We start from the raw sequence: 13,111 nt of genomic DNA, 5'->3' as shown, positions 1-13,111 counted from the left end.
ATATTCTAAAACTGATAAATCTTCTTTCAGCTTAAGTTTCACTCCTGTTAATAGTTCATATGGTGTAGTACAGATTGCCCGCTGGTATGTGCTGTTTATCACTTGTTGTAGTTTGCTTGTATATTTGTACCAGTGACCAGGTTCTTCAATACACATCTTTGTCAAAGCAGAAATAATAATACTGTTCATGCGTTCTACTTGGCCATTTCCACGAGGTATTCCAGTAGTGATTGTAACATGTTCGATGTCTTCTTCTTCACAATATTCTCGGAACTCACTGCCTGTGAATGCTGTACCTCGGTCAGTGATAACCCTCCGTGGGTTGCCAAAATCCTTTTGATGTAATCTCAATTTTTCTACAGTTTCTTTTGCTGTTACAGTCTTGACTGGATAAATCCACACAAACTTTGTAAATCCATCGATTATAGTAAGTATGTAGTTATACATTTTCTTAGTTGCATCTAAGGGTCCTAGGTGATCACAGTGAAGAGTATCCAGTGGTAATTCTCCTTTTTCTATTGACTTTAACAAACCTTCCTTCTTTCCAGACTTCCTGCTTGCTAATAGACATGGTACACATGTAGAAATTACTTTTTCAATTTTGCTATCCAATTTAGTAATAAAGTAATCTTTCTCTATAATATCCCTTATCTTCTTTTTACCAGTGTCCTGTACAATGTGCTTTCTTAATAACTTCCATATCCAGTATGTCAGGTAACACCAACTTCTTTTCTATACCCTTGTAAATAACTCCATTCTTCCATAAAAAAATCAAATGTGTCCGACCTTATGACCTTGATATCGAACATTTTCGACTTGTTACGACTCTGGAATCTACCCCTGCGTGTTTCCTGAGCGGTAAGATGTGTCCTTCTTCATTATGTCTTGACTGAACCTAGAAGCGGCTTTACCTATGATGCAGGGTGTGGGCGCGGTGGTGGTAGGGGACACCGGCTTCGACACTTTCAATGAACATCTTACATTTGTAGCTATTCTATTTTGACCGCACGCTTAATAAACGGCACTAAAGTAATGACAGCACGTGGGCACTTCATAAGCTAGAAACGCCTTTGGCTGTCCCTCTTTCATTGCTGATGCCCATGATCGATGTTGAATACTCTTTTTTTATTGTTTATGTGGGTGGACGAGCTCACAACCCACCTTGTGTTTAGTGGTTACTGGAGCCCATAGACATCTACAACGTAAATCCGCCACCCACCTTGAGATATAAATTCTAAGGTCTCAAGTATACTTACAACGGCTGCCCCACCCTTCAAACCGAAACGCATTACTGCTTCACGGCAGAAATAGACAGGGTGGTGGTACCTACCCGCGCGGACTAACAAGAGGTCCTACCACCAGTAAAATTGATAGCACGTGGGCATTTCATAGGTTAGAGACGTCTTTGGCTGTCCCTCTTTCATTGCTAATGTCCATGATCGATGTTAACTTCTCAACATCGCCTTGTTTTAACAATGGACATAATTCTTGAATTCTTACTTAGTTGCTGGATCCTGATGATAATATTGGCGAACATGACAATCCCGCTGGTGATATCATTCGTGCTGGTGATGATGGAAGAATTCCCGAGACTGTCGCCGCGACTGGCAAAGTTTTCGGCAGCTCTAAGTGCGACCACGCTCAGGAGAAACATACATATTTGCTGTTTCATCATGATTATGTCTGTGTCCAGGTAAAGTTAGAATATACACGTATTGCTTTTACTATTCCCTTATTTTAAAGCATCGGAGTAATATGCAGTGATTCCTCATAAACATTTAACGTTGCGTCCGAAAGATGCGGAGTTTTTGTACATTACACGGTTTATACTGTAGTGCTACTGGTGGTAGGACGTCTTGTGAGTCCGCACGGGTAGGTACCACCACCCTGTCTATTTCTGCCGTGAAGCAGTAATGCGTTTCGGTTTGAAGGATGAGGCAGCCGTTGTAACTATACTAAGACCCTAGAACTGATATCTCAAAGTGGGTGGCGGCATTTACGTTGTAGATGTCTTATGTGCTCCGGTAACCACTTAACACCAGGGGGGCTGTGAGATCATGCAACCATCTATGATGTTTAAAAAAAAATGAGACAGAAATTTTCGATGAAATTAACCCTAACATGTTTTGTTAAAACAATTAAAGAAAAAGGATAAGGGCGGTGACAGTTTTTCTAAATTTCTCGGCAACTGATAACCGGATAATGCTATAAAAGCTTCATTTCAAAATGCATACAGTTAAAATCTACAAAATAATCAGAATTGAACGATTGCAAAATTATCAGAATTTACGATGTATTAATTTCTAGTAACAGTATAATAAACGTAGGATTGGTAAGAACGGAACGTATAAAAGGAGTGTAGAACGGAGTGTTATGGTGTGAGTGAGAGGAAACGGAAAGAAAGGGAGAAGAGAATGACAGAGAAATGGAAGATGGCGAAGATGGTTAAAAAATGAGCAAGGCGTAATAAAAGTGTTCGAAGCTTGAAAGGCAAACGTGACTAAGCGACAATGCGTGAACTTTACAGTAGACTCATTTAAAGATGAAATACCTGAAGAAAAAAATTATTTTAACGAATCTAGCTGTAGTAGAATCTAGCTAGTAGCTGTAGGATTGAAATGATTTTAATAGACCTAGAAATATATATTTTTTGCGCATCGAATATGGTTATTGCCTATCATTTATGTACAAAGCAGTTTATTGTCGCTTAGTCACGTTTGCCTTTCAAGCGTCGTGTTAATTAATTTTTAATTATTATTATAACAGAATATTTTGGAACATTGAAAGTTTTATTTTATGGTCTGCGATCCCTACTCTAAATACATAAAATGTCAAATAATGCTTTTACGTTTCAGCACAATAAAACTGTACGTTTGTCCGTCATCTTTTCCGCCGACTTCGTATAATGGAAGCAACACGTTAAACACCACGTTCTGTGAGGATACAAACTCGACGATGTGCGCGGTCGAAGCCGGCGAATGCTATCGTCCGGAATACGTCGTTTACACGTGGGTCCTGTGCCTGGTCGCTCTGACGTCAGTACTGAAACTGCACTACCAGATCAAAACATTACTGGCCATCATAGACGTTCTCATGTTCTGCGTTTTGCTCTTGAAGAATTACGACGTGTATTATTTCGTCACGAACGAGGGTGCTACAAAGTGAGTTTTAGGTGTTTTTAAGTGAATTTTCTAGCGCAAGTCACAAGCGTTAGCAAGTATTTTGAAAAAAATCGATTATTTGTGCTTCTATGTAGGTCTATGTGAGCGAAATATTGCAAATTTCATATTACTAGAGGTCCCGCAGTAGTCGAAATTCGACTATAATTGGAATTGTAAGTTTGTACACTATTATGATTGTATTTTATACTTCTATAATCACAAATTTCGCCAAGACTACATTATAAAAATATTAACAAAGACAAACAATATTTAATCTCAATTTGACAACAGACGTCAAGAACAAAATTTGACAATAAATAGTATGCATGCGTGTGTGCGTCAAATACATGGTATGTAGTGTGTGTAATGTTTTCTTTATTGATTTAATGTATCTTTTATGCATTATTTTAAAAAAATATTAGGATTGTGCACTTCTTCTCTATATTCTCTATAAGTGTGGAAAAATTCATACTCCTCCGTCCACGCAATTTTCGTAAAAAGGGATACAAAGTTTTTGCTTCACGTATTAATATCATATTATAGATTACCAATAGTACATTATTTAGAGAAACCAATATGGCGGATGCTTGAAATTTTCGGATTTATGTGTGCAGGACGTCTGTCTGTATGTCAACGTCTGAGTCCACTAGTTATATATGAAAATATATATTTTTTATTGCTTAGATGGGTGGACGAGCTCACAGCCCAACGGGTGTTAAGTGGTTACTGGAGCCCATAGACATCTTTTTTTATTTTTTATTGCTTAGATGGGTGGACGAGCTCACAGCCCACCTGGTGTTAAGTGGTTACTGGAGCCCATAGACATCCACAACGTAAATGCGCCACCCACCTTGAGATACAAGTTCTAAAGTTTCCCATATAGTTACAACGGCTGCCCCACCCTTCAAACCGAAACGCATTACTGCTTCACGGCAGAAATAGGCAGGGTGGTGGTACCCACCCGCGCGGACTCACAAGAGGTCCTACCACCAGTAATTACGCAAATTATAATTTTGCGGGTTTCATTTTTATTATACGATGTTATTCCTTCACCGTGGAAGTCAATCGTGAACATTTGTTGAGTACGTATTTCATTAGAACAATTGGTACCCGCCTGCGGGATTCGAACGCCGGTGCATCGCTCAACACGAATGCACCGGACGTCTTATCCGTTAGGCCACGACGACTTCAACCTTCAAACCGAAACTCATTACTGCTTCACGGTAGAAATAGGCAGGGTGGTGGTACCTACCCGCGCGGACTCACAAGAAGTCCTACCACCAGTAATCACAAGAGGTCCTACTACCAGTAATCACAAGAGGTCCTACCACCAGTAAAAAGAATAATAGTAGTAAGAACCAGTTAAATAATAGTCTATTATACTCACTCGTATGGAATCACAACAGTATGGTCTACCAATTTTATGCGCTACAAAATTTCGATCACATGATCAGTCATTCATGGAGTTCGTTCCAGAATAAAATGATGGACATAGTCAAAAATAATTAAAAACGTCTCATTTCGTCTCACAGTCAACTGCCAGCGTATGTCCAAATGTTAATACTAATGGCAATGTTCCTCGCCGTTGTCATTTACCACGGGCGGCTGGTGGAAGTGACGTCACGTCTCGACTTTCTCTGGAAACTTCAAGCGGAGACCGATCTCGGAGAAATGGAGGACACTCAGAGAATCAACAGACATCTACTGAAGCACATATTACCCGACCATGTTGTAACGCACTTCTTGAGTAAAGATCGGTGTCCTAATGTAAGTTTGTCTTTTTGCGGGTTGAATTATTATAACGGGTTAATTTCGAAAGAAATTTATTCAGACGATCTCACTATTCTTATTAAGCTGTCTTCATATCGAATATTACCCTTTTCGAAATAGGTATGATTATTATTATAGTTATAGTAAACAAGGTGTGACCTAGAAATAGAATATTCTTTGCTTTTTCTTGCTATGCCAGTCAGCTGAACATTAGACTTACTTTCTAAGCTCAGAAAAAAATTAATGAACTTATAATATTTACGTTAACAACAATTAAAATAAAGTCCAATAAAGAAATTCAACTAGCTAATTTTGCAAATTGAGTAAGTACCTAATTTCGATAATTTTAATAATTATAATGTCATATAATCTACGGATACTATGTTATTGCCTTCGTCTTCATCAGGTGTCCCGAATCTAAAATTCCAACAAACTAATTAGCGTTGTACGTCCCAGGAACTGTACTCGCAGTGGCGCGACGAGGTGGGAGTGATGTTCGCCGGCATCCCGAACTTCCACGAGTTCTACTCGGAGACGAAGGCCGTCGACTGCATGCGATTGCTCAACGAGATAATTAGTAATGTACCAACGCTTAAATGAGGCTGCATGATTTCTATACTTACTTATATTCCGTCTTCCTTTCGTCCACTAACGTAGATCATCAATTATCTTCCTAATATCTTTGTGTTAGTTTTTAATTTTTTTCTGGCATGCTCTTCGCCCGAATGAGCCCAAACATTTGCTATTTGATTTGAAAAATAATAACATAATAATAATGGTTGGTTCGAAGTAAGTATGAACGCGAGCTGCATGGTAGGCGGAGTGGGGGGTGTTAGGTTTTATTTTTGTTACGGAATTTCTTCATTCGGTCGCCGCGCTCAAAGCCCGCGATAAAAGCTATGCAATCGCTTAAAAATAATAATAATAATAATGGTTGATTCGAAGTATCACTTGAATGGAATATTTTAAATGTATTCAACTTATAATTATTTTTAATAATATTTTTTTTTATTTGATTTGTTTTGGTAATTTTAAGTATGTTTCAATGATACTATGTACACATATGGACTTGTTGTTGTTGTCTGAAATAAAATAAATCATTCGTTCATTCATTTGCCGCAAGCCAGCTTACTTTTTCCATGAAGTACTCAATCGTGAATTGTTTCTTCGGCATCGTTTTTTTATTGCCTATATAGGCAGACGAGCATACGATCCACCTTATGGTGAGTGATTACCGTGGTTTATGAACCTGAGCAATGTCAAGGGCACAGTCAAGCCGCTGTCTACCGCAGACGAGGAGTTTCCGCAAACCACGTTTGAAGAAAAACCGTGGGTGTTCGTCTAAAGCCTAATGGTATGTGTCAGAAAAGATCTCTAAAAACGCACTGTCGATAACGCAGTGGTGGTAGCATGAATGAAATCTGCTCCAGCGGCGGGCGGTGCGATGGTAAGAACGAGATGACTGGATCACCTTAAATAGTCTCTGAGAGTACGGCTGGTTGCGGTTTATGTCCTATGAGGAACATTATTCAAATACTCAGTTTAATCACGTACAATATTGTTACGCGCTGGGGTTCTGGATAAATAAAATTCTACCGAAGTACAAATTAAAAACTATATTTGCACTTTGGTGCTCTTCTTTTTATTCCTTCTCATGTTGCTCTAAGTTTTGGCAAAGTTTTTATGACCGGCCGCCTGCCTGACGTCAACCCTCCTTGGGAATGCTTTTGTTGACCTTGGGCCGAGGTTTTATTGGCTTTGGTCTGGCTTTGGCTCTTAGTCGCCTTCTACGACACCCATGAGCTAAGTTTGGGTTGGGGGTATATATATAAGGGAAGATATATAAGACCTTAATAAGGCCTGCCGTCTTGTATGGATCAGCTTGTTGGACAACGAAAGTGGCGGATGAAAGGCGATTGCATGCAGCAGAGATGCGAATGTTGCGATGGATGTGTGGAGTAACGAGAATGGATAGAATACGGAATGAATATGTTAGAGGAAGTCTGAAAGTGGCACCTGTGACAGAGAAGCTGAGGAGTGCACGTTTGGGATGGTATGGACATGTGATGAGACGGAATGAAAATGAGGTTGTTAAGAGAGTGTTAACTATGAATGTGGAAGGATTTAGAGGAAGAGGTAGACCTAAGAAGAAATGGATGGATTGTGTGAAAGACGATATGGGTAGGAGGGGAGTGAGCGAAGAAATGGTATATGATAGAAGAGTATGGAAGGAGAAAACATGTTGCGCCGACCCCAGGTGACTGGGAGAAGGGCAGGATAATGATGATGATGATTTGCACTTTGGTAGGTATATTTGGTAGGCAGCGGCTTGGCTCTGCCCCTGGTATTGCTGAAATCCATGGGCGACGGTAACCACTCACCATCAGGTGGGCCATATGCTCGTCTGCCTAAAAGGGCAATAAAAAAAAAAAAGAACACAAACACTTAAAAAATTTCAATTCGCTTCTTCCGCTTCGCTTCAAGTAATCCGTTCGCTATTTCGTTCCCTTCGAGTAGTTCCGATTACTAACTAACTGCGTGCCATCTCTGCAACGCTTTTAAAGTCGAGACGAAATCCCTAGAATCGTCGAGAATATTCCACAAAAGTCGAATATCGTGTCTTTCCGCTATCTGACAATAGATGGCGTTGCGTTGTACTTCTCGAGCATTCTAGATGCTACTAGAACCTTCAATATTCGTTCGACTATTCGGCGATAGATGGCGTTACTCTTACCGGTGTAACAATATTAATATGTAACTGTTAATATCGAACACGAAAACGCAGGACAATACGTTTTATTATATTATTTCTTAGGCATAATGATTTTAAATAAACACGACACGATTTCCGACAATTCGGAGCTCAGTTTAAAACTTAACTACAGTCGCAATCCGCAGTTGATTTCGACAAGCTGTTGATGGAGGAGCGGTTCAAGAGCATCGAGAAGATCAAGACCATCGGAGCCACTTACATGGCCGCCAGTGGACTGGACCCCGATGTTAAGGTATTCTAGGCTGTTTATTACTGATGACGAATAAAATACACTAATAGCACATTACGAGTCAATCTTAAACACGTATGATATATGTAAGTTACTGTGTTCTTTGAGAATCTCAAAGCATCTCTGTTGCTGTACAGTTAACTGAACTTTCTTCAAACGAGGTTTGCGGAAAGTATTTAATGGTAGACAGCAACTTGGTTGGTCCTCTGGCATTGCTGTCGTATATGAGCGATGGTAACCACTCACCATTACTTGACCCGTATGTTCTTGTACCTTGAATGGCAATAAGAAAACCCGCTTGTTTGATAAATGCGTATCGGCAGGTCATGTTGTGACAAAAAGTTGCGCATTCCTGCCGCGAAATGAATAAAGAATGCAGGAATACTGCTCACTAAGTTTCTCACAGGATCTTCTCAGTGGGTCGCGTTTCAGATCCGGTGGTAGATTCAGCGAAGAACTGCTTCTTGCTAAGGCTAATGTTAGCAAACTCTCTCAGGTTGAGCTCACTAACTCACCAACCCGTCCGGTCTTTACGCTACCAGCGAATACATAGAGAAAAAAGCACGAATACTGCGTTCCTTATTAAAGAGTAGGTATCATCTTAATTCTGATAGCCTCACGCTAGACTCAATCAAAAAGTACGCGGTTACTATATTCCTTATTAAACCAAAAAAACGTGTAAAACCATTCGCTAATATTACTTTTATTGCAACAAATGCGCAGTCTGGGGCTGACGAGTGCGCGCACCTGTGTGCGCTCGTGGACTACGCGTTTGCGCTGCGGGAGGCTCTAGATGACGTCAACAAGCACAGCTTCAACAAATTTCGCCTCAGGGTCGGTGGGTACAAACTAATATAAGCTAAGTTTAACACTTTCAACGATGTCTTTCTAAACTTTGACTTTTAGCCATCTAATATTAAAATTAGAAAGTACTGGCTGAACCCGTCCGCTTCGCCGGGCATTTAAAATTAACATTATTATTTCCCACCCCCACAAAGATTCTCATCATCAACGCCCCTGCAACTGGTGTAGTGAGTCCAACACTCATATAAATATTATCCATTAAGTACATGTATTTTCCACATAGATACCAAGTTTCAAGTCAATCGGATGCATGGTTCAGTAGTTATAACGGAATCCGCAAAAACCACTGTAGATTTATATTATATGTTAGTATAGATATAGATTAAAATTTATCTGTTTGTATTCCTCGGTTAAGTTATTTTGATAACCACAAGACTTATTCACCTTGCCCCCGGTTTGCTTCATCCGATTCTCGGAGGAGCGATTCGGTGTTATTGTTGTTCACCTCAAACGTGCCCCATTTATTAACGCTAACGCGTGGCTAAAAGTTCAGAGATTTTCTTCTGACAAAGAAAGTCAGACTTCCCTTTTCGATATTAAATAAATTACTGAATACTTATTGATATAAAGAGTTTCCCTTGAGCTTCGATAACTGGGATAGTGTGCGACAAAGAACACAAGAAGGATTCGTTTATAAATATTTCAAATTAATGTCGTATGTTGATAACTAGTTTTGTCCTCCTTGATTTTTAAGAGCATCGGTATAGATGTTTCTTTTGTTTCCGTTATTACATACGAAATAGCGGGAAATTTATAGTGACATACCATTTAGAAGGGTGTTAGAAACATCTAACTATAATAAATAAATCTATATATTAATACGTGAAGCAAAAACTTTGTATCCCTTTTTACGAAAATTGCGCGGACGGAGGAGTATGAAATTTTCCACACTTATAGAGAATATAGAGAAGAAGTGCACAATGCTAATATTTTTTTTATATAATGCATAAAAGATACATTAAATCAATTAAGAAAACATTACACACACTACATACCATTTATTTGTCAAACTTTTGTTATTGACATCTGTTGTCAAATTGAGAATAGAATATGGTTTGTCTTTGATAATGTTTTTTATAGTGTAGTCTTGGCGAAATTTGTGATTATAGAAGTATAAAATACAATCATAATAGTGTACAAACTTACAATTACAATTGATTATAGTCGAATTTCGACTACTGCGGGTCCCCTAGTAATAATAAATATTTACTAACAATCACGCTACGTTAACTGGTCCCGTGCTAAGTTCGTAAAGAACTTTTCTTACAGGTACCAGATAACGGAAATAAATGTAAGATTTTTATTATACACATACATATATTTAATATACATCCATAACCCTGGGAAAGACATTTTATATTCCTCATACAAATATTCTCCCTTGGCGGGATTCGAACCCGAGACCCCCTTGTGTAGTGACCATGTCACTTACCACTACACCAGACGGCCGTTCTATCCATTTCAATCGTCGATATTTTAATCCTGTTAATGACATTAGCCGTGACGTGCATCTCTTTTCGTTTGATCAAGAACTATGTCGCAATTCCTGTTGGTATTTTTTTCGTAGGTATCAGCTGCGGGCCTTTAGTGGGCGGCGTAATCGGTGCTCTGAAACCGGTCTACGACATCTGGGGGAACACTGTGAACGAAGCTTCGAGAATGGAGAGCACAGGCGCTATGGACAAGATACAAGTCACCAAATATACTAAACAGGTATTTTGAAACACATCAATTGTGGTATAATTTTTTTTTTAATTTATTGTTGCACAAAACAAATTACAATCGTTACAGTACATATTAGCTATATTGTACAAGTAGTACCTAGATCTAATCTGGATTGCAATCTAAATAGTATGTGGACTCAGCAAAACCATATTAATATGCATAGCTTTGGCTATTGAAAACACAATTAAAATTACAAATATTGATTGATCACCAGCCATTGTTAAATAGGATGTCCTTCACACATTTGACAAATCCTTTGAGTCTAGGTTCAAAGATATCAAGGTTACCGTTATTTTAACCACGACGTCGTTGGGTCTTCGTATCCCCTTACGGGGGCACGGGTCGGGCCTCGGGGCAATCCCCTCTGCCGGGATTGGACTCCCTGCCTAACGAGGCAGGGGTGATGAGATTGCTGGTATGTTTCTTGTATGCGGTTTGAGTAAAAAGTGGCATGCTGTGATCTTCCTTCTTTCTTTTCTCTTCTCTCTTCTTTCTTCTTTGGTGTAGTCTTTAACCGCGACGAGTTATTAGTGGTTTTTCTATTGCTTCGATGGGTGAACAAGCTCACAAGCCTTCTGATGTTAAGTAATTACCGGAGACTAAATATACCAACGTTAATTCTGCCAGCCAGATTGAAATATAAGTTCTAAATCGCAGTTTTAGAATACAACGGCTTCGCCTTACTTCAAATCGAAACGCATTATTGCATCACGGCAGAGTTAAGCAGAGTTCTATAGCCTCAAAAGATGCCCTACTATCAATAAATACGCAAATTATAATTTTTATTACACGATGCTATTCCTTGATCGTGGAAGTCATTTGTGAACGTGTTTTAAGTACATTAAACTTCATTAGAAAAATTAGTACCTGGCCACGGAGTTCGTATCATCGATAGTTTATTGCCGAAAAGCTTCGCTAAAGGTTTCGATTGGGGGAATAGGACTAGAGGTAGAATAGGGACAAATTTGGGATAACAAAAATATTTTTGTCGAGCTGCTAGAGATTTAACTTGGTTGCACTGAAAATGACTTATTTAGTGTTTAAGAATATTAAATAGTTTAATTTAGTCATCAAAGTTTTGTAATTAATTAAAGATGTTAAAACGTTAATTACCTGAAGTTAGGTACCTATCTAACAACTAAATAGTGCCAGCCCTATCGAAAAACTCTATTGTCCCCATTCGTAACCCGATTCACCCCGACGTACGGGTGAATAGGGAAAAGTGAGGTTTCGTAACTTTTTATAATTATTCTTTAATAAACTATATCTTAATGCATTATAAATGAAAATTTAAACTACCGGAACCGTTATGATCTCCGTTTTATTACTATAACTACAGAAAAAACCACGAACTTAAAAAATGTGCCGATTTCCCCCATTTTACGGTGCGTTAACGCGTCTCTTCTCCAGTTGTTAGAGGTCCGCGGATACGGCGTGGAGCGTCGTGGTTGTGTCGAGGTGAAGGGCAAGGGGCGCATGGAGACGTGGTGGGTGGTGTCGAGGCGGGGCGCCCCGCGTCCCCCGCGCCGCCCCGCGCCCCACCCCCGCTCCCTCGCCGCGCTCGTTTATACTATGCTACAGGCGAGAAAGCGCATCTACACGCACCCACTAGATGCCACGCATATCGGTTAGTTCTCGTATACTTTATATACATTATGGTCTAAATTATGAATTAATTTTGTTTAGTGTGAATAATGTTTTGTATGATTGTGTAATAAATAAATGTATTTATGTAAAATAAAGTATGTAAGTTTCACTGGTGGTAAGACCTCTTGTGAGTCCGTACGGGTAGGTACCACCGCCGTGCCTATTACCGCCGTGAAGCAGTAATGCGTTTCAGTTTGAAGGGCGGTGCAGCCGTTGTAACTATACTGAGACCTTAGAACTTATAACTCAAGGTGGGTAGCGCATTTACGTTGTAGATATCTATGGGCTCCACTTAATACCAGGCGGGACTGTGAGCTCGTCCACCCATCCAAGTCATAAAAAAATATATTGTTGTGTAGCGTAATTATAATAAAATATTATAAAATAACTATGGTAACCGACATAGCCCAACGGATTGCGACATTGAAGTGGCAGTGGGCAGGACACATTGCTCGCAGAACGGATGGCCGTTAGGGCCAGAAGGTTCTTGAAGGGCGACCGCGTACCGAAAGACGTAGCGTGGGTAGGCCTCCCACAAGATGGGCGGACGACCTAACGAGGTTCGCGGGGATCCGCTGGATGTACGTAGCGCAGGACCGATGTTTGTGGTGAAGCTTGGGGGAGGCCTATGTCCAGCAGTGGACGTCTAGGGCCTGATGATAAGAATTATAAAATAAATAAATACATGTGAGTCACGCTCATCATTTAACAAAACAATGACTATGGGTCATAGTCACACAAGTCTAAATCATGTCGATTCTGTTTTTGCTAATCGGTTAAAAAGCTTGAAAAATAACGCTAAAACCGAGATGTTGCTGGTTGCAGTGAATCGAAGCGACAGCATGCGGCCGACCCGCGTGGACACGGCACCCAGCGGCTCCAACCGGCGCCGCTCAGAGCTGCGACGAGCACGCACGCGGCACAACGACCGCCAGTACGTAC

General features: G+C 39.9%; 1 protein-coding gene across 3 annotated transcripts in view; it reads left to right on the top strand.

Moving 5' to 3' along the window:
* The window catches only part of LOC114249948 (adenylyl cyclase 78C), a 134,123-nt gene that overhangs the window by 114,596 nt on the left and 6,416 nt on the right, over positions 1-13,111 (top strand). The window contains exons 20-28 of one of the 3 annotated variants that reach the window (XM_089732683.1): positions 1,505-1,693; positions 2,856-3,161; positions 4,694-4,928; positions 5,388-5,513; positions 7,817-7,936; positions 8,657-8,771; positions 10,365-10,510; positions 11,933-12,149; positions 12,995-13,103. In XM_089732683.1, coding sequence (XP_089588809.1) covers positions 1,505-1,693; positions 2,856-3,161; positions 4,694-4,928; positions 5,388-5,513; positions 7,817-7,936; positions 8,657-8,771; positions 10,365-10,510; positions 11,933-12,149; positions 12,995-13,103 — 1,563 coding nt within the window. Of the gene's footprint in view, positions 1-1,504; positions 1,694-2,855; positions 3,162-4,693; positions 4,929-5,387; positions 5,514-7,816; positions 7,937-8,656; positions 8,772-10,364; positions 10,511-11,932; positions 12,150-12,994; positions 13,104-13,111 lie in introns of those variants that run through there. The other 2 variants (XM_028183674.2, XR_016324145.1) reach the window with 2 other exon arrangements.

The sequence above is a fragment of the Bombyx mandarina genome, chromosome 15, assembly GCF_030267445.1.
Source record: "Bombyx mandarina strain Sakado chromosome 15, ASM3026744v2".
Lineage (NCBI taxonomy): Eukaryota > Metazoa > Arthropoda > Insecta > Lepidoptera > Bombycidae > Bombyx > Bombyx mandarina.
The sequence above is the reverse complement of the archived record's forward strand: the minus strand, read 5'-3'. Positions and strand labels throughout refer to the sequence as shown.